This window comes from Nerophis ophidion, linkage group LG05, assembly GCF_033978795.1.
Source record: "Nerophis ophidion isolate RoL-2023_Sa linkage group LG05, RoL_Noph_v1.0, whole genome shotgun sequence".
NCBI classification, from domain to species: Eukaryota; Metazoa; Chordata; class Actinopteri; order Syngnathiformes; family Syngnathidae; genus Nerophis; species Nerophis ophidion.
Window position 1 is genome coordinate 11,055,355 of NC_084615.1, and position 20,606 is coordinate 11,075,960.

The 20,606-nt window shown below is 37.8% G+C and overlaps 2 protein-coding genes across 3 annotated transcripts in view; one reads left to right on the forward strand and one right to left on the reverse strand.

Annotated features, from left to right (window-relative positions):
- Positions 1-8,468, forward strand: part of drp2 (dystrophin related protein 2) — a 302,156-nt gene extending 293,688 nt beyond the window's left edge. Inside the window, exons 25-26 of the mRNA XM_061899976.1 lie at positions 369-405; positions 1,774-8,468. Coding sequence (XP_061755960.1) covers positions 369-388 — 20 coding nt within the window. The 3' untranslated portion in view covers positions 389-405; positions 1,774-8,468. The remainder of the gene's footprint in view (positions 1-368; positions 406-1,773) is intronic.
- Positions 1-20,606, reverse strand: part of LOC133552648 (aryl-hydrocarbon-interacting protein-like 1) — a 57,187-nt gene that overhangs the window by 20,610 nt on the left and 15,971 nt on the right. For both annotated transcript variants that reach the window (XM_061899979.1, XM_061899980.1), the window contains exons 7-9: positions 18,286-18,833; positions 17,624-17,765; positions 1,733-11,872 (exon numbers count right to left, since the gene is read on the reverse strand). In XM_061899979.1, the coding sequence (XP_061755963.1) occupies positions 11,499-11,872; positions 17,624-17,765; positions 18,286-18,833 (1,064 nt within the window). In that variant the 3' untranslated portion in view covers positions 1,733-11,498. The remainder of the gene's footprint in view (positions 1-1,732; positions 11,873-17,623; positions 17,766-18,285; positions 18,834-20,606) is intronic.

Below are 20,606 nucleotides of genomic sequence, written 5' to 3' on the forward strand. Positions count from 1 at the left end.
ATTAATTAGTGACAACTGGTCATCACATACTAGTTAGTGACAACTGGTCAGCACACACTAGTTAGTGACAACTGGTCATCACATACTAGTTAGTGACAACTGGTCATCACAGACTAGTTAGTGACAACTGGTCATCACAGACTAGTTAGTGACAACTGGTCAGCACACACTAGTTAGTGACAACTAGTCATCACAGACTAGTTAGTGACAACTGGTCAGCACACACTAGTTAGTGACAACTGGTCATCACAGACTAGTTAGTGACAACTGGTCAGCACACACTAGTTAGTGACAACTAGTCATCACAGACTAGTTAGTGACAACTTGTGTCAACTAACTCTTCTGCCTTCTTTCCCTCCTCCCTGCAGGCACCACCTCACACATCTAGCACACCTGGCCTTCAAGGTAGTTGACTGTTTCATGACTAGTTTTTTTACTTTACTGCTAATTGATCCATGTATTCATTGACTCATGTATATACTTCATTACCAGTTAAATTATTTCACCACAGATTTTTTAGTTTATATATATATATATATATATATATATATATATATATATATATACATACACATATATATATGTAGGTGTGGGAAAAATAACAAGACTACTTCATCTCTACAGAACTGTTTCATGAGGGGTTCCCTCAATCATCAGGAGATTTTTCCCACACCTACATAATGTGCTCTACCACGGTATTGAGGACTATTCCCTGAATAATCCAATCAAGACATATATGTACATGTATATATATGTAGTGTATATATATATATATATATGTAGTGTACATATATATATATATATATATATATATATATATATATATATGTAGTGTACATATATATATATATATATATATACGTTTATATGTATATATATATACAGTGTATGTATACATATATATGTATACATATTTACATATATATATATGGATATATAATATAATATATAATAGATATATATACACAGTATATACACACATTTATGTATGTATATATATACATATAATGTATTTATGTACAGTATACAGTATGTGTGTATATATATTTGTATATATATATATGTATGATATATTTATATATATATACATTTGTATGATATATATGTATATATATCATATATATATATATATATACAAACAGTTTATATACACATTTATGTATGTACAGTATATACCTGTGTATATATATATATATATACATATAATGTATTTATGTATATATGTACAGTATATATGTGTATATATATATGTATGAATATATATATATATATATAATATATATATATAATAAATGTATGTATATATAATATATATACCCAAATTTATGTATATATATATATACATCTAAAGTATTTATGTATATGTATAAATACATAAATACGTATATTTATGTGTATAAATTTACGTATATATATATATATATATATATTTAAAGACTTATTTATGTAGTTGTTTGATGATGTACAATATGGCAGATGTATATAATTATGTATTCAGTAGCTGATTTATATATGTCGTTATTTATTCATTTATGTATGAATTTATTTCAACAAACAATTGTCTTGGTCATGAAATAAAACAATGAACCAGTAAGTATAATACAATTACTTGTGATTCGTAATATTTATGACTTGGTTGTACAGATTAGAAAGTGGTGGTGGAATGAATAAAGATGTCCTTTATTAAAGCAATATGACATATTTGACGATGTCATGTTTGCTGAGAACTCACCTAAGTGGCTCCATCTTTTCTGCTTGTGCTCCTTCCTCCAGGCTCCACCTGGCACATCTGGCTTTAACGGCGCAGGAGTGCCGCTCGGCTCCGCCCACTTCAGCTGCACCCACACCCAACTCTGCCCTGGCACCTGCAGGTCGTCGGGGGCGGGGCCAGACTCTGAGGGGGTCAAGCTTGAAGCTTCAGACGTGGCTGCACCGATGCTGGACCTTCACACAGGACGTGCAGAAAAACCAGGTCGGTCCTCGCTCTCTGCGCCCGCCGCTGACCGCTTATTAGCAACGCCATCGCCATCGCTTCCATCCACCACTCCTTGGTAGAAGACAGCCAAGCCGTAGAATATAACGACCTCCATTTATATTTCAGACCTGAATGAATACTTGGAAAGAGTAATAAATGATATATTTGTTTAAATTGATATTTCATGGATCATTTTGCCGGCTGAAGTGGAAAAGAAAAAAAGGAAGCGGGGCGACTTTCTATCATCTTCTTCACCTTTGTGGACGCACTTAATTGCACCTTAAAAACCAAATCAACATTCCGTGGGGTTGAAAATATGAAAAAAAGAAGTTGATGTGCGACGGAACCAACATGCGGACACTTGTGTTGGAAGCCCCTCCCCCTCCAGGAAAAGAAGATGCTGATGCAAGACGGAAGCAGGTGTTGTTCGGGGACTTTCACACATCTGAGAGACAGGACAGAAAAATCGCCAGCGTTTGTTGGCGGGCGTGACGCACTTTGACGGCCTTGTCACAATGACGTCCGCTTTGTCACAACACAACGCAAGACTCCTTCCGAGCCTCACTCGGTTCATTGTGCTACGGTTGCTAGGCAACAAAGGATGCGGCCGCGCAGATTTGTGATGATGCTCGTCATAGCGACGCTTCAAAGGCGAGGAAAACCTTTTAAGTCACTTCCGCCGTCTTTTGTTCTCGTCATCGGTTTTCGACATCCCATACTTGATTTGGAGGAGGTCAGAAATACATCCCTCCATCCATTTTCTACAGCTTGTCCCTTATATGTTTATTGGTGGAGGATTTAGGACAAATTAGAGGAGTGAGACTGAAGGTGTTGAATGAAGAAAGTAGAGTGAAATATGGAAAGGATGCAGAAAACGAAATGATTAGACGCTGAAAAGTGGATTATTATTTGCAAGAAACAGAGAATTGAAGAATCCTGCATCAAGTTAAGCATCACAAAAAGCGAAAACGCGATACTTTCAGCTATAAAAGGACGTCTTAGGAAGCTAAATGTACTTCAAAAGTGATGAGGCAAATGTTTATTTATACGACCAATATATTTACACGTCCCATTAATATAGTATATTCCTATATTTACATTCCATCTATTTTCTTGTATTACTTTAAAACTAAAACCTCTTTTTTTTATTATTATTAGATAATTCCAAGTTTGGAAGCGTGTTTGTCATTATTTTCATGACATCAAATAATTACATTAAATTATAACTGCAACAATAATCTTACTCTCAATCAAGTAAATGATAAATAAATGATTATCCCATAATAAGTCATTTTTGTTTTCTAATTAATTTTAATGTTATGTAAACAATCTTACTAGACTAGCAGACTTGTCATGTGACTAAATTATGACAAATATATTAAATATTTCAATAAATAAGACTGATGGTGACAATGTATTAAATATATGAATAAATAAGACTAATGACAATATTTTAAATATATGAACAAATAAGTCTGATGACAATATATTAAATATATGAATAAATAAGACTGATGACGACAAACATTGCCAGCATGATGCATAAAAAACACAATTATATTTTGCCATGAATCCTAAAAATATTTATTATTACTGAATTAACGTGTTGGTATTTATCATCATTTTAGCAACCCCCTCAAAACCTAATGATGACAATGCATTTTCACTTGAATCCTCCACTATAAAATATACACATGCTAACCCTACAGTTTTTATTATTATTAATTTTATACACATGCTAACCCTACAGTTTTTTTTTTATTAATATTGGTATTTCTATACACATGCTAACCCTACCCAATTTTTAATATTAATATTATTTATATACACATGCTAACCCTACCCAATTTTTAATATTAATATTATTTATATACACATGCTAACCGTACACAGTTATTATTATTTATATACACATGCTAACCCTACTGTTTTTATTATTATCATTATACTATACACATGCTAACCATACATAGTTTTTTATCATTGATATTGTTATTTATGTACACATGATAACCCTACATTTTTTTACTATTGATGGTTTTTATATACACATACGAACCCTACAGTTTTTTATTATTAATATTGGTATTTCTATACACATGCTAACCCTACACAATGTTTACTATAAATATTATTTATATACACATGCTAACCCTAAACAATTGTATTATTATCATTTATATAGACATGCTAACCCTACAAAGTTTCATTATTGATATTATTTATTTACACATGCTAACCCTACACAATGTTTACTATAAATATTATTTATATACACATGCTAACCCTAAACAATTGTATTATTATCATTTATATAGACATGCTAACCATACAAAGTTTCATTATTGATATTATTTATTTACACATGCTAACCCTACACAGTTATTATAATATTATTTATATACACACGCTAACCCTACAAAGTTTCATTATTGATATTATTTATTTACACATGCTAACCCTACACAGTTATATTATTTATATACACATGCTAACCCTACACAGTTTTTATATTATTTATATACACATGCTAACCCTACACAGTTTTTATATGATTTATATACACATGCTAACCCTGCACAATTTTTATTATTAATATTATTTATATACACATGCTAACCCTACAGTTATTATAATATTATTTATACACACATACTAACCCTACACAGTTTTTATTATTATACATATGCACATGCTAACCCTACAGTCATTATATTATTCATATGCACATGCAAACCCCACAGTTATTATATTATTTATATACACATGCTAACCCTACAGTTTTTAATATTAATATTATTATTTATATACACATGCTAACCCTAAACAATTGTGTTATCATTTATATACACATGCTAACCCTACAAAGTTTCATTATTGATATTATTTATTTACACATGCTAACCCTACACAGTTATTATTATTTATATACACATGCTAAACCTACAGTTTGTTATTATTAATATTGGTATTTATATACACATGCTAACCCTACTCTGTTTTTATTATTATCATTATACTATACACATGCTAACCATACATAGTTTTTATCATTGATATTGTTATTTATATACACATGATAACCCTACATTTTTTTACTATTGATAGTTTTTATATACACATACGAACCCTACAGTTTTTTATTATTAATATTGGTATTTCTATACACATGCTAACCCTACACAATGTTTACTATAAATATTATTTATATACACATGCTAACCCTAAACAATTGTATTATTATCATTTATATAGACATGCTAACCCTACAAAGTTTCATTATTGATATTATTTATTTACACATGCTAACCCTACACAATGTTTACTATAAATATTATTTATATACACATGCTAACCCTAAACAATTGTATTATTATCATTTATATAGACATGCTAACCCTACAAAGTTTCATTATTGATATTATTTATTTACACATGCTAACCCTACACGGTTATTATAATATTATTTATATACACACGCTAACCCTACAAAGTTTCATTATTGATATTATTTATTTACACATGCTAACCCTACACAGTTATAATATTATTTATATACACATGCTAACCCTACACAGTTTTTATATTATTTATATACACATGCTAACCCTACACAGTTTTTATATTATTTATATACACATGCTAACCCTGCACAATTTTTATTATTAATATTATTTATATACACATGCTAACCCTACAGTTATTATAATATTATTTATACACACATGCTAACCCTACACAGTTTTTATTATTATACATATGCACATGCTAACCCTACAGTCATTATATTATTCATATGCACATGCAAACCCCACAGTTATTATATTATGTATATACACATGCTAACCCTACAGTTTTTAATATTAATATTATTATTTATATACACATGCTAACCCTAAACAATTGTGTTATCATTTATATACACATGCTAACCCTACAAAGTTTCATTATTGATATTATTTATTCACACATGGTAACCCTACACAGTTATTATAATATTATTTATATACACATGCTAACCCTACAAAGTTTCATTATTGATATTATTTATTTACACATGCTAACCCTACACAGTTATTATATTATTTATATACTCATGCTAACCCTACAGTTATTATAATATTATTCATATGCACATGCAAACCCCCCAGTTATTATATTATTTATATACACATGCTAACCCTACAATTTTTAATATTAATATTATTTATATACACATGCTAACCCTAAACAATTGTATTATTATCATTTATATACACACGCTAACCCTACAAAGTTTCATTATTGATATTATTTATTTACACATGCTAACCCTACACAGTTATAATATTATTTATATACACATGCTAACCCTACAAAGTTTCATTATTGATATTATTTATTTACACATGCTAACAGTTATTATAATATTATTTATATACACATGCTAACCCTACACAGTTTGTTTATTTTTTATATACACATGCTAACCCTACACAGTTTTTATATTATTTATATACACATGCTAACCCTGCACAATTTTTATTATTATTATTCATATACACATGCTAACCATACAGTTATTATAATATTATTTATACGCACATGCTAACCCTACACAGTTTTTATTATTATTCATATGCACATGCTAACCCTACAGTTATTAGAATATTATTCATATATACATGCTAACCCTACAGTTATTATAATATTATTTATACACATGCTAACCCTACAGTTTTTATTATTATTCACATGCTAACCCTACAGTTATTATATTATTTATACACACATGCTAACCGTACAGTTTTTATTATCATTCATATGCACATGCTAACCCTACAGTTATTATAATATTATTCATATGCACATGCAAACCCCACAGTTATTATATTATTTATATACACATGCTAACCCTACAGTTTTTTAAAATTAATATTATTATTTCTATACACATGCTAACCCTACACAATTTTTATTATTAATATTATTCATGTACACATGCTAACCCTACAATTATATTATTTATACACACATGCTAACCCCACAGATATTTTAATATTATTTATGCACACATGCTAACCCTACAGTTTTTAATATTAATATTATTATTTCTATACACATGCTAACCCTACACAATTTTTATTATTAATATTATTCATGTAAACATGCTAACCCTACAGTTATTATAATATTATTTATACACACATGCTAACCCTACACAGTTATTATAATATTATTTATATACACATGCTAACCCTACACAGTTTTTATATTATTTATATACACATGCTAACCCTGCACAATTTTTATTATTAATATTATTTATATACACATGCTAACCCTACAGTTATTATAATATTATTTATACACACATGCTAACCCTACACAGTTTTTATTATTATACATATGCACATGCTAACCCTACAGTTATTATAATATTATTCATATGCACATGCAAACCCCACAGTTATTATATTATTTATATACACATGCTAACCCTACAGTTTTTTATATTATTATTTATATACACATGCTAACCCTAAACAATTGTGTCATCATTTATATACACATGCTAACCCTACAAAGTTTCATTATTGATATTATTTATTTACACATGCTAACCCTACACAGTTATTATAATATTATTTATATGCTCATGCTAACCCTACAGTTATTATAATATTATTCATATGCACATGCAAACCCTCCAGTTATTATATTATTTATATACACATGCTAACCCTACAGTTTTTAATATTAATATTATTATTTATATACACATGCTAACCCTAAACAATTGTATTATTATTATTTATATACACACGCTAACACTACAAAGTTTCATTATTGATATTATTTATTTACACATGCTAACCCTACACAGTTATTATAATATTATTTATATACACATGCTAACCCTACAAAGTTTCATTATTGATATTATTTATTTACACATGCTAACCCTACACAGTTATTATAACATTATTTATATACACATGCTAACCCTACACAGTTTGTATATTTTTTATATACACATGCTAACCCTACACAGTTTTTATATTATTTATATACACATGCTAACCCTGCACAATTTTTATTATTAATATTATTCATATACACATGCTAACCATACAGTTATTATAATATTATTTATACGCACATGCTAACCCTACACAGTTTTTATTATTATTCAAATGCACATGCTAACCCTACAGTTATTATAATATTATTCATATATACATGCTAACCCTACAGTTATTATAATATTATTTATACACACATGCTAACCCTACAGTTTTTATTATTATTCACATACACATGCTAACCCTACAGTTATTATAATATTATTCATACACACATGCTAACCCTACAGTTTTTATTATTATTCATATGCACATGCTAACCCTACAGTTATTATAATATTATTTATACACACATGCTAACCCTGCACAGTTTTTATTATCATTCATATGCACATGCTAACCCTACAGTTATTATAATATTATTCATATGCACATGCAAACCCCACAGTTATTATATTATTTATATACACATGCTAACCCTACAGTTTTTAATATTATTATTTCTATACACATGCTAACCCTACACAATTTTTATTATTAATATTATTCATGTACACATGCGAACCCTACAATTATAATATTATTTATACACACATGCTAACCCTACAGTTATTTTAATATCATTTATACACACATGCTAAGCCTACAGTTTTTAATATTAATATTATTATTTCTATACACATGCTAACCCTACACAATTTATATTATTAATATTATTCATGTACACATGCTAACCCTACAATTATAATATTATTTATACACACATGCTAACCCTACAGTTATTTTAATATTATTTATACACACATGCTAACCCTACAGTTTTTAATATTAATATTATTATTTCTATACACATGCTAACCCTAGAGTTTTTATTATTATTATTATTGACATAGACATGCTAACCCTACACAGTTGTTATTATTGATATTGTTATTTATTGTGTACCTCATGAAGTACTTTTCTGTATGTGAAGTTGTCACCTGCGAGTGGGAATAAAAGACTTTGTACTTTTCAAATGGAAAAAGAATCGGAGGCTGACTGGATGTTTTCTACTCTTTGTGCAGAGAAATAAATACTTTATATGTGTTGTTGTTGTTGTTGTTGTTGTTGTTGGATGACGACTAAGTGTTGCAATCAATACTTTTTATTGCCCTTCACGGACTGACGGACACCTCTTCCTCCCATGCTCCTGATTAGCATTTGACCTTCTGTCTTGCCTCATTTCCGTCCCCGCTTAAACCAAAGCAAACTAACAACTAGCAGGTGTTAAATGGCCATAAGGGGTGAACATGTCCCCCATACCACATTGTAGCAGGTAGTGTTGGTTTTGTCCCCTCTTAAACCAACAACCAGGGGGTGAGGAAATGATTGTATTGATTTTGTATTTCATATGTCAAAATAAATCTAAACAGGAATTAGTATAGCTTTATCTTCTCTGATGTATGGTACTGTTTTCTTTCAGCCAGTCCCCTCTTAAACCAACAACAAGCAGGGCATGACATTGTCGTATTGCTGCTGTTATTAGATGTTTTCCTCTATGCCCTCTTAAACCACATCTAATAAGTAGGTGTCGTTGCTGTTACTTGTGTTTACTTCTCTTCCAGTCCGTCCCTTCTTAAACCAACAACCAGCATGACTTTATGTCATGAAACGTACGTACAGTCCATGAAATAAACACAAAAATAAGTTTAAGTATAATAGCTTTAGTTTGTCTTCTTATATATTGTACTGTTTTCCAATAGCCAGTCCCCTCTTAAACCAGCAGCAAGCAGAGCATGACATTGTTTTATTGCTGCTTTTATTACATTTCTTTTCTCTGTCCCCTCTTAAACCACATCTAATAAGTAGTTGTTGTTGCTGTTGCGTGTGTTCTCTTCTCTTCCAGTCTGTCCCTTCTTAAACCAACACCACGCAGGGGTTGAGACTGTTGTATTAGTTTTTCAGACTTTTTAGACTATTTCCCTTTTAAAACACATCTAATAAGTAGTTGTTGTTGCTGTTGCTTGTGTTCGCTTCTCTTCCAGTCTGTCCCTTCTTAAACCAACACCACACAGGGGTTGAGACTGTTGTATTAGTTTTTAAGACTTTTTAGACTCTGTCCCTTTTTAAAACACATCTAATAAGTAGTTGTTGTTGCTGTTGCTTGTGTTCTCTTTTCTTTTCCAGTCTGTCCCTTCTTAAACCAACACTATGCAGGGGTTGAGACTGTTGTATTAGTTTTTAAGACTTTTTAGACTCTGTCCCCTTTTTAAAACACATCTAATAAGTAGTTGTTGTTGCTGTTGCTTGTGTTCTCGTCTCTTCCAGTCTGTCCCTTCTTAAACCAACACCACGCAGGGGTTGTGACTGTTGTATTAGTTTTTAAGACTTCTTAGACGCTGTCCCTTTTTAAAACACATCTAATAATTAGTTGTTGTTGCTGTTGCTTGTGTTCTCTTCTCTTCCAGTCTGTCCCTTCTTAAACCAACACCACACAGGGTTTGAGACTGTTGTATTACTTTTTAAGACTTTTTAGACTGTCCCTTTTTAAAACATATCTAATAAGTAGTTGTTGTTGCTGTTGCTTGTGTTCTCTTCTCCTCCAGTCCGTCCCTTCTTAAACCAACACCACGCAGGGGTTGAGACTGTTGTATTAGTTTTTAAGACTTTTTAGACTCTGTCCCTTTTTAAAACACATCTAATAAGTAGTTGTTGTCTTATCGTGTGTTTTGTTGTCTTATTTCCGGCCTTTAAAGCCAGAACTAGCGGAGGATGAGACGTGCTGTCATGAAATAAATCCATCAATAGGAAGGCAAAGAAATAAGCACAAACAAAAGTTTAATAGAATGTGAAGTGAAGTGAATTATATTTATATAGCGCTTTTCTCTAGTGACTCAAAACGCTTTTACATAGTGAAACCCTATATCTAAGTTACATTTAAACCAGTGTTGGTGGCACTGGGAGCAGGTGGGTAAAGTGTCTTGCCCAAGGACACAACGGCAGTAACTAGGATGGCACAAGCGGGAATCAAACCTCGAACCCTTTAAGTTGCTGGCACGGCCACTCTACCAACCGAACTATGCCGAATAACCTTAGATTATTTTTCACAATTGAATGAATAATTAAAAAGAGTGATTAATATTTGAAGTGTTTGAGGCCACGGGGAAGACCCAGGACACGTTGGGAAGACTATGTCTCCCGGGTGGCCTGGGAACGCCTCGGGATCCCCCGGGAAGAGCTAGACGAAGTGGCTGGGGATAGGGAAGTCTGGGCTTCCCTGCTTAGGCTGCTGCCCCCGCGACCCGACCTCGGATAAGCGGAAGATGATGGATGGATGGATGGATGGTGTTTGAATGGCCAGGTGTAATTACAGGTGTTGGGTCCCCTCTCATGTCAGCACTTTATGGATCTTATTTGGTCTTCTGTCCCCTCCTAAACTAAGCTACAACACTTCCTTGTTCAGTGTCCTTGACTGACCTTTATTGCAGACTGTCTCCAGGCTGAGGCGTCGCACACCTGTCTTCCAGCACACCTGTGTTACCTGTGTGGTCCTCCTCCTCTCTCCTGCCCTGCTTTGTGTCGTCCTCTTCCCCCTCGGCGGCGACGCCGTCTTCTCTCTCCCCCGTCTTCTCCTTCCCGGGCGCCCACTTCTCCCTGGCGGCGTCCCAGTAAGTCTTCTTCTGCTGGGCGTGTCTGCAGCGCATCTTCTCCCCCAGCTTCTTCAGCTCCTGGCGCACGAAAGGCTTGAATTTGGGATCCATCTTCTCCACGGCGGCAAAGTCCCGCCGAGCCTGGTCTGCCTGGCACAAAGCGGCGTGTGCCCGCGCTCGCTGGTACACGCCCTTGAAGTGACCTGGTGGAGCAGCAGAGGAGTTGACGCATCACAAGCTGGTCTTATCTTGTTACGTCTCGTCTCGATTACTGTAACGTATTATTTTCGGGTCTCCCCATGTCTAGCATTAAAAGATCACAGTTGGTACAAAATGCGGCTGCTAGACTTTTGACAAGAACAAGAAAGTTTGATCATATTACGCCTGTACTGGCTCACCTGCACTGGCTTCCTGTGCACTTAAGATGTGACTTTAAGGTTTTACTACTTACGTATAAAATACTACACGGTCTAGCTCCAGCCTATCTTGCCGATTGTATTGTACCGTATGTCCCGGCAAGAAATCTGCCTTCAAAAGACTCCGGCTTATTAGTGATTCCTAGAGCCCAAAAAAAGTCTGCGGGCTATAGAGCGTTTTCCGTTCGGGCTCCAGTACTCTGGAATGCCCTCCCGGTAACAGTTCGAGATGCTACCTCAGTAGAAGCATTTAAGTCTCACCATAAAACTCATCTGTATACTCTAGCCTTTAAATAAATCTCCTTTTTAGACCAGTTGATCTGCCGCTTCTTTTCTTTCTCCTATGTCCCCCCCTCCCTTGTGGAGCGGGTCCGGTCCGATGACCATGGATGAAGTACTGGCTGTCCAGAGTCGAGACCCAGGATGGACCGCTCGTCGGGACCCAGGATGGACCGCTCGCCTGTATCGGTTGGGGACATCTCTACGCTGCTGATCTGCCTCCGCCTGAGATGGTTTCCTGTGGACGGGACTCTCGCTGCTGTCTTGGATCCGCTTGAACTGAACTCTCGCGGCTGTGTTGGAGCCACTATGGATTGAACTTTCACAGTATCATGTTAGACCCGCTCGACATCCATTGCTTTCGGTCCCCTAGAGGGGGGGCGTTGCCCACATCTGAGGTCCTCTCCAAGGTTTCTCAAAGTCAGCATTGTCACTGGCGTCCCACTGGATGTGAATTCTCCCTGCCCACTGGGTGTGAGTTTTCCTTGCCCTTTTGTGGGTTCTTCCGAGGATGTTGTAGTCGTAATGATTTGTGCAGTCCTTTGAGACATTTGTGATTTGGGGCTATATAAATAAACATTGATTGATTGATTGATTATATTCGCCATCCAAAAGGTGAGGCCTAACCACTTGTCATGCCTGCTTTTTGTTTTCAAAGGTGAACATTATTTGAATATTGTTGTGTCCCCTCATCAAGCAACTACACACACTCTTATTTGCATAACTTCCTGTTAGCACACCTGCGCTGCATCCTGCTTCACTTCTTCCACACGTTGGCATCTTACAGCCTTATTCCAAAATGGAATAAATTCATATTTTCACTCAAAATTCAATCAATCAATCAATCAATGTTTACTTATATAGCCCTAAATCATTAGTGTCTCAAAGGGCTGCACAAACCACTACGACATCCTCGGTAGGCCCACATAAGGGCAAGGAAAACTCACACCCAGTGGGACGTCGGTGACAATGATAACTATGAGAACCTTGGAGAGGAGGAAAGCAATGGATGTCGAGCGGGTCTAACATGATACTGTGAAAGTTCAATCCATAATGGATCCAACACAGAAAAATTAGTCCAGTCCAAAGCGGATCCAACACAGCAGCGAGAGTCCCGTTCACAGCGGAGCCAGCAGGAAAACATCCCAAGCGGAGGCGGATCAGCAGCGCAGAGATGTCCCCAGCCGATACACAGGCAAGCAGTACATGGCCACCGGATCGGACCGGACCCCCTCCACAAGGGAGAGTGGGACATAGGAGAAAAAGAAAAGAAACGGCAGATCAACTGGTCTAAGAAGGGAGTCTATTTAAAGGCTAGAGTATACAAATGAGTTTTAAGGTGAGACTTAAATGCTTCTACTGAGGTGGCATCTCGAACTGTTACCGGGAGGGCATTCCAGAGTACTGGAGCCCGAACGGAAAACGCTCTATAGCCCGCAGACTTTTTTTGGGCTTTGGGAATCACTAATAAGCCGGAGTCCTTTGAACGCAGATTTCTTGCCGGGACATATGGTACAATACAATCGGCAAGATAGGCTGGAGCTAGACCGTGTAGTATTTTATACGTAAGTAGTAAAACCTTAAAGTCACATCTTAAGTGCACAGGAAGCCAGTGCAGGTGAGCCAGTACAGGCGTAATGTGATCAAACTTTCTTGTTCTTGTCAAAAGTCTAGCAGCCGCATTTTGTACCAACTGTAATCTTTTAATGCTAGACATGGGGAGACCCCAAAATAATACGTTACAGTAATCGAGACGAGACGTAACAAACGCATGGATAATGATCTCAGCGTGGACAGAATGGAGCAAATTTTAGCGATATTACCGGAGATGAAAGAAGGCCGTTTTAGTAACGCTTTTAATGTGTGCCTCAATTGAGAGAGTTGGGTCAAAGATAATACCCAGATTCTTTACCGTGTCGCCTTGTTTAATTGTTTGGTTGTCAAATGTTAGAGTTGTATCATTAAATAGAGGTCGGTGTCTAGCAGGACCGATAATCAGCATTTCCGTTTTTTTGGCGTTGAGTTGCAAAAAGTTAGAGGACATCCATTGTTTAATTTCATTAAGACACGCCTCCCTCCCGGTAAAAGTTCGAGATGCCACTTCAGTAGAAGCATTTAAGTCTCACCTTAAAACTCATTTGTATACTCTAGCCTTTAAATAGACTCCCATTTTAGACCAGTTGATCTGCGGTTTCTTTTCTTTTTCTCCTATGTCCCACTCTCCCTTGTGGAGGGGGTCCGGTCCGATCCGGTGGCCATGTACTGCTCGCCTGTGTATCGGCTGGGGACATCTCTGCGCTGCTGATCCGCCTCCGCTTGGGATGTTTTCCTGCTGGCTCCGCTGTGAACGGGACTCTCGCTGCTGTGTTGGATCCGCTTTGGACTGGACTCATTTTTCTGTGTTGTTTCAGTCTGTCCCTTCTGAAACCTTATTTTAGAAGACATCTGGAATATATACTGGAATTGTGTCCTGTTTTCTTTGTCTGTTCCATCTCAAACAAGATTTTAGCAGGTGTTACTGCTGCTGTTTTTGTTTTTTGTCCTTTTTGCTTTGTCTCTGTCCCCTTTTAAACCAACCAAACACAGTTGTAGCATGTAATGTGACTTTCATTACTTCCTGTTATCTATTTTTTTCTGCATTTCCCTCTGATACCACCACATCTAAGCAGGGGTTGTTGTTGTTGCTGCCTGTCTGGAAAATGCTGCTCTGTTTTACAGTCTGTCCCTTGTTAAACCACATTTTATCACTCAAATGTTGTACAACCCATTATACCATCCCAGTATGTCCCTTCTGAAACCACATTTTATCCCTCAAATGTTGTACAACCCCTTATATTATCACAGTCTGTCCCTTCTGAAACCACATTTTATCCCTCAAATGTTGTACAACCCATTATACCATCCCAGTATGTCCCTTCTGAAACCACATTTTATCCCTCAAATGTTGTACAACCCCTTATATTATCACAGTCTGTCCCTTCTGAAACCACATTTTATCACTCAAATGTTGTACAACCCATTATACCATCCCAGTATGTCCCTTCTGAAACCACATTTTATCCCTCAAATGTTGTACAACCCCTTATATTATCACAGTCTGTCCCTTCTGGAACCACATTTTATCACTCAAATGTTGTACAACCCATTATACCATCCCAGTATGTCCCTTCTGGAACCACATTTTATCACTCAAATGTTGTACAACCCATTATACCATCCCAGTATGTCCCTTCTGAAACCACATTTTATCCCTCAAATGTTGTACAACCCCTTAAATTATCACAGTCTGTCCCTCCTGAAACCACATTTTATCACTCAAATGTTGTACGACCCATTATACCATCCCAGTATGTCCCTTCTGAAACAACATTTTATCCCTCAAATGTTGTACAACCCCTTATATTATCACAGTCTGTCCCTTCTGAAACCACATTTTATCACTCAAATGTTGTACAACCCATTATACCATCACAGTATGTCCCTTCTAAAACCACATTTTATCCCTCAAATGTTGTACAACCCCTTATATTATCACAGTCTGTCCCTTCTGAAACCACATTTTATCACTCAAATGTTGTACAACCCATTATACCATCACAGTCTGTCCCTTCTGAAACCACATTTTATCACTCAAATGCTGTACAACCCTCATACCATCACAGTCTGTCCCTTCTGAAACCTTGTCCAGGGTTGGGCAAATAAGTAAAAATAGTTATTATCCAAGCAGGGGTTACTGTTGTCGTTGCTTGTGTTGGAAATGTCCCTTTGTTTTTCAGTCTGTCCCTTCTGAAACCATATTATAGAAGACATCTGGAATATATTCTGGAATTTTATCCTGTTTTTTTTGTCTGTTCCATCTTAAACAACCTTTTAGCAGGTGTTACTGCTGCTGTTCTTGTTTTTGGCCTTTTTGTTTTATTTCTGTCCCCTCTTAAATCAACTAAACACAGTTCTAGCATGTAATGTGACTTTCATTACTTCCTGTTATCTATTTTTCTGTATTTCCCTCTCAAATCCCCACATCTAAGCAATGGTTACTGTTGTTGCAGCCTGTCTGGAAAATGCTGCTCTGTTTTACAGTCTGTCCCTTGTTAAACCACATTTTATCCCTCAAATGTTGTACAACCCATTATACCATCACAGTCTGTCCCTTCTGAAACCACATTTTATCCCTCAAATGTTGTACAACCCATTATACCATCACAGTCTGTCCCTTCTGAAACCACGTTTTATCACTCAAATGTTGTACAACCCTCATACCATCACAGTCTGTCCCTTCTGAAACCATGTCCAAGGTTGGGCAAATAAGTAAAAAATAGTTATTATCTAAGCAGGGGTTACTGTTGTCATTACTTGTGTTGGAAATGTCCCTTTGTTTTTCAGTCTGTCCCTTCTGAAACCATATTATAGAAGACATCTGGAATACATTCTGGAATTTTGTCCTGTTTTCTTTGTCTGTTCCATCTTAAACAACATTTTAGCAGGTTTTACTGCTGCTGTACTTGTTTTTGGCCTTTTTGCTTTATTTCTGTCCCCTCTTAAATCAACTAAACACAGTTCTAGCATGTAATGTGACTTTCATTACTTCCTGTTATCTATTTTTCTGTATTTCCCTCTCAAATCCCCACATCTAAGCAATGGTTACTGTTATGGCAGCTTGTCTGCGAAGTGCTGCTCTGTTTTCCCATCTGTCCCTTCTGAAACCACATTTTATCACTCAAATGATGTACAATCCCTTAGACCATCACATTTCGTTCCTTCTGAAACCATATTATAGAAAAATGTACGGGTGCTTGTTCTTGTATTCTGGACCTGTGTCCTGTTTTCTTAGTCTGTCCCCTCTCAAAGAAGATTGCAGTAGGTCTTACTGCTGCTATTTTGCCATATTGTCGTATTATCTTAAACCAGGCTGAGTCTGTTGTGTGACAGACAGACTCCAAGTTTTCCAAGCAAATTCTTCACATTTGTCAGTTGACTTAGTGAAAAGAAGAAGTTGACTTTCCAAAGCTGCTGCCAACAAGTGGTTGCCAGGGGAACAACATAGGAGTAAGTTTATTTGTTGGTGTCAAAGAGTTGTCTCTTGTAAACACTCGAGATCAAGCACTGCATGAAAGCAAGCAGAACGCTGCAGGCTGAGCGAGACATGTTGGTATTTAGACTCCCAAAAGGAAAGTGTGTCAGAGGGTAAGGAGAAAAAGGACGTTATCAACATTTCTCAGAACACAGCCTGGCGCCCACATGAGGAGGGGTCCACATTACCTTGATGGGTCTCCAGCAGCTTGTCAGTGAGCTGCACCACCTCCTGGTACTGCTGCAGCTCCAGCATGCACTGGCTCAGGTTGAGCGTCAGAGGCAGGCGCACTCGTTCCAGTGAGTCCCAGTCCTCATGGCCGCTCTGCACCTAACGCAGGACACACACAAGCTGACGTCTTCTGCTACTAGCAATATATGCAAAAAATATACATATATAAAGTTATTTTACATGCAGTTGGCTTTCGGCATTTTGTTTTTTTATCCCAATGTGGCTCCAGGGCAAAGTTAGGACACCCCCGGTGTAGCGTACCCAAAGTTAGGACACCCCCGGTCTAGCGTACCCACCATATGAGGTCATCTCTTGTATTGATTTACAGCAGATTGCTGCTTATTCAGTGGTTTAGCATTCATTTTCTTCTCATTTAAACCCAACTTAAATAGTAAGTGCTTTGATGGCACTATCTACAGGGAGGAAAAGAGTTCTGAGGCTATGAGTCCAGCAGAGGCACTCAACATTTTCGAGCAGGAAGACACTTTGTGAAGTGTGTCCAAGTACAAATGAAAGAGTGTAGCACTCATGGAAGTCCACTCGGTGTGAGGAACATATCACATGCTTTGAAACCTACCTACTTTGCTATTTTGGAGCTGACACAGTTGAAGGCACTCACCTTATTCTGAAGGAAGTCCACATAGTCAATGGCCTCCTTGAACTTTCCAGAAGCTTCTTCAAAGCGCTTGTCTTTCAGCAAGAAGTTGCCTTCATCCTGCAGCAGCATGACCAGACGTAACATCTGCTGCCAGTCCTTGTCCTGCCTGGCATCTCCTTCTCTTCCACTGCCAACATCCTGCCTCTCCAGCTTCTTCTTCCAGTACACCTCCTTCTCCTCCTCCTCTTCCTCACTGCCACCATCCTGCCTCTCCAGCTTCTCCTCTTTCTCCTCCTCCTCACTGCCACCATCTTGCCTCTCCAGCTTCTCCTCCTCCTCCTCCTCTTCCTCACTGCCACCATCCTGCCTCTCCAGCTTCTTCCAGTACGCCTCCTTCTCCTCCCAGTACTTCTCCTTCATGCGCTCCGACAAGGCCCTCAGCTCTCTGTGGACCAGGGAGGCCAGCGTGGGGTCTAGGTGGGCCACCATGTTGAAGTCTCTGCGGGCTTCTTTCTCGTTCCACACGGCAGCATGGGCCTTGGCACGCTTGTAGTACCCCTTCACACAGTCTGCACACACACACACACACATTTGTAGTACCCTTTCACACAGTCTGCACACACACACACACACTTGTAGTACCCCTTCACACAGTCTGCTCACACACACACACACACACACACTTGTAGTACCCCTTCACACAGTCTGCACACACACACACACACACACTTGTAGTACCCCTTCACACAGTCTGCACACACACACACACACACACACTTGTAGTACCCCTTCACACAGTCTGCACACACACACACACACACACACTTGTAGTACCCCTTCACACAGTCTGCACACACACACACACACACTTGTAGTACCCCTTATCACTGTCTGCACACACACACACACACACACACACACACACACACTTGTAGTACCCCTTCACACAGTCTGCACACACACACACACACACACACACTTGTAGTACCCCTTCACACAGTCTGCACACACACACACACACACACACACACACACACTTGTAGTACCCCTTCACACAGTCTGCACACACACACACACACACTTGTAGTACCCCTTCACACAGTCTGCACACACACACACACACACTTGTAGTACCCCTTCACACAGACTGCACACACACATACACACACACACGCACTTGTAGTACCCCTTCACACAGTCTGCACACACACACACACACTTGTAGTACCCCTTCACACAGTCTGCACACACACACACACACACACACACTTGTAGTACCCCTTCACACAGACTGCACACACACACACACACACACACACTTGTAGTACCCCTTCACACAGTCTGCATGCACACACACACACACACACACACACACACACTTGTAGTACCGCTTCACACAGTCTGCACACACACACACACACACACACGCAGTACCCCTTCACACAGTCTGCACACACACACACACACACTTGTAGTACCCCTTCACACAGTCTGCACACACACACACACACACACACACACACACACACACTTGTAGTACTCCTTCACACAGTCTGCACACACACACACACACTTGTAGTACCCCTTCACACAGTCTGCACACACACACACACACACACACACACACTTGTAGTACCCCTTCACACAGCGTGCACACACACACACACACACACACACACTTGTAGTACCCCTTCACACAGTCTGCATGCACACACACACACACACACACACACACTTGTAGTACCGCTTCACACAGTCTGCACACACACACACACACACACACACACGTAGTACCCCTTCACACAGTCTGCACACACACACACACACACACACTTGTAGTACCCCTTCACACAGTCTGCACACACACACACACACACACTTGTAGTACTCCTTCACACAGTCTGCACACACACACACACACACTTGTAGTACCCCTTCACACAGTCTGCACACACACACACACACACACACACTTGTAGTACCCCTTCACAGAGTCTGCACGCACACACACACACACACACACACACACACACACACACACACACACACTCACACACACACACACGCTTGTAGTACCCCTTCACACAGTCTGCACACACACACACACACACACACACACACACACACCCACACACTTGTAGTACCCCTTCACACAATCTGCACACACACGCACACACTCACACACACTTGTAGTACCCCTTCACACAGTCTGCACACACACACACACACACACACACACACTTGTAGTACCCCTTCACAGTCTGCACACACACACACACACACACACACACACACACACACACACACACTTGTAGTACTCCTTCACACAATCTGCACACACA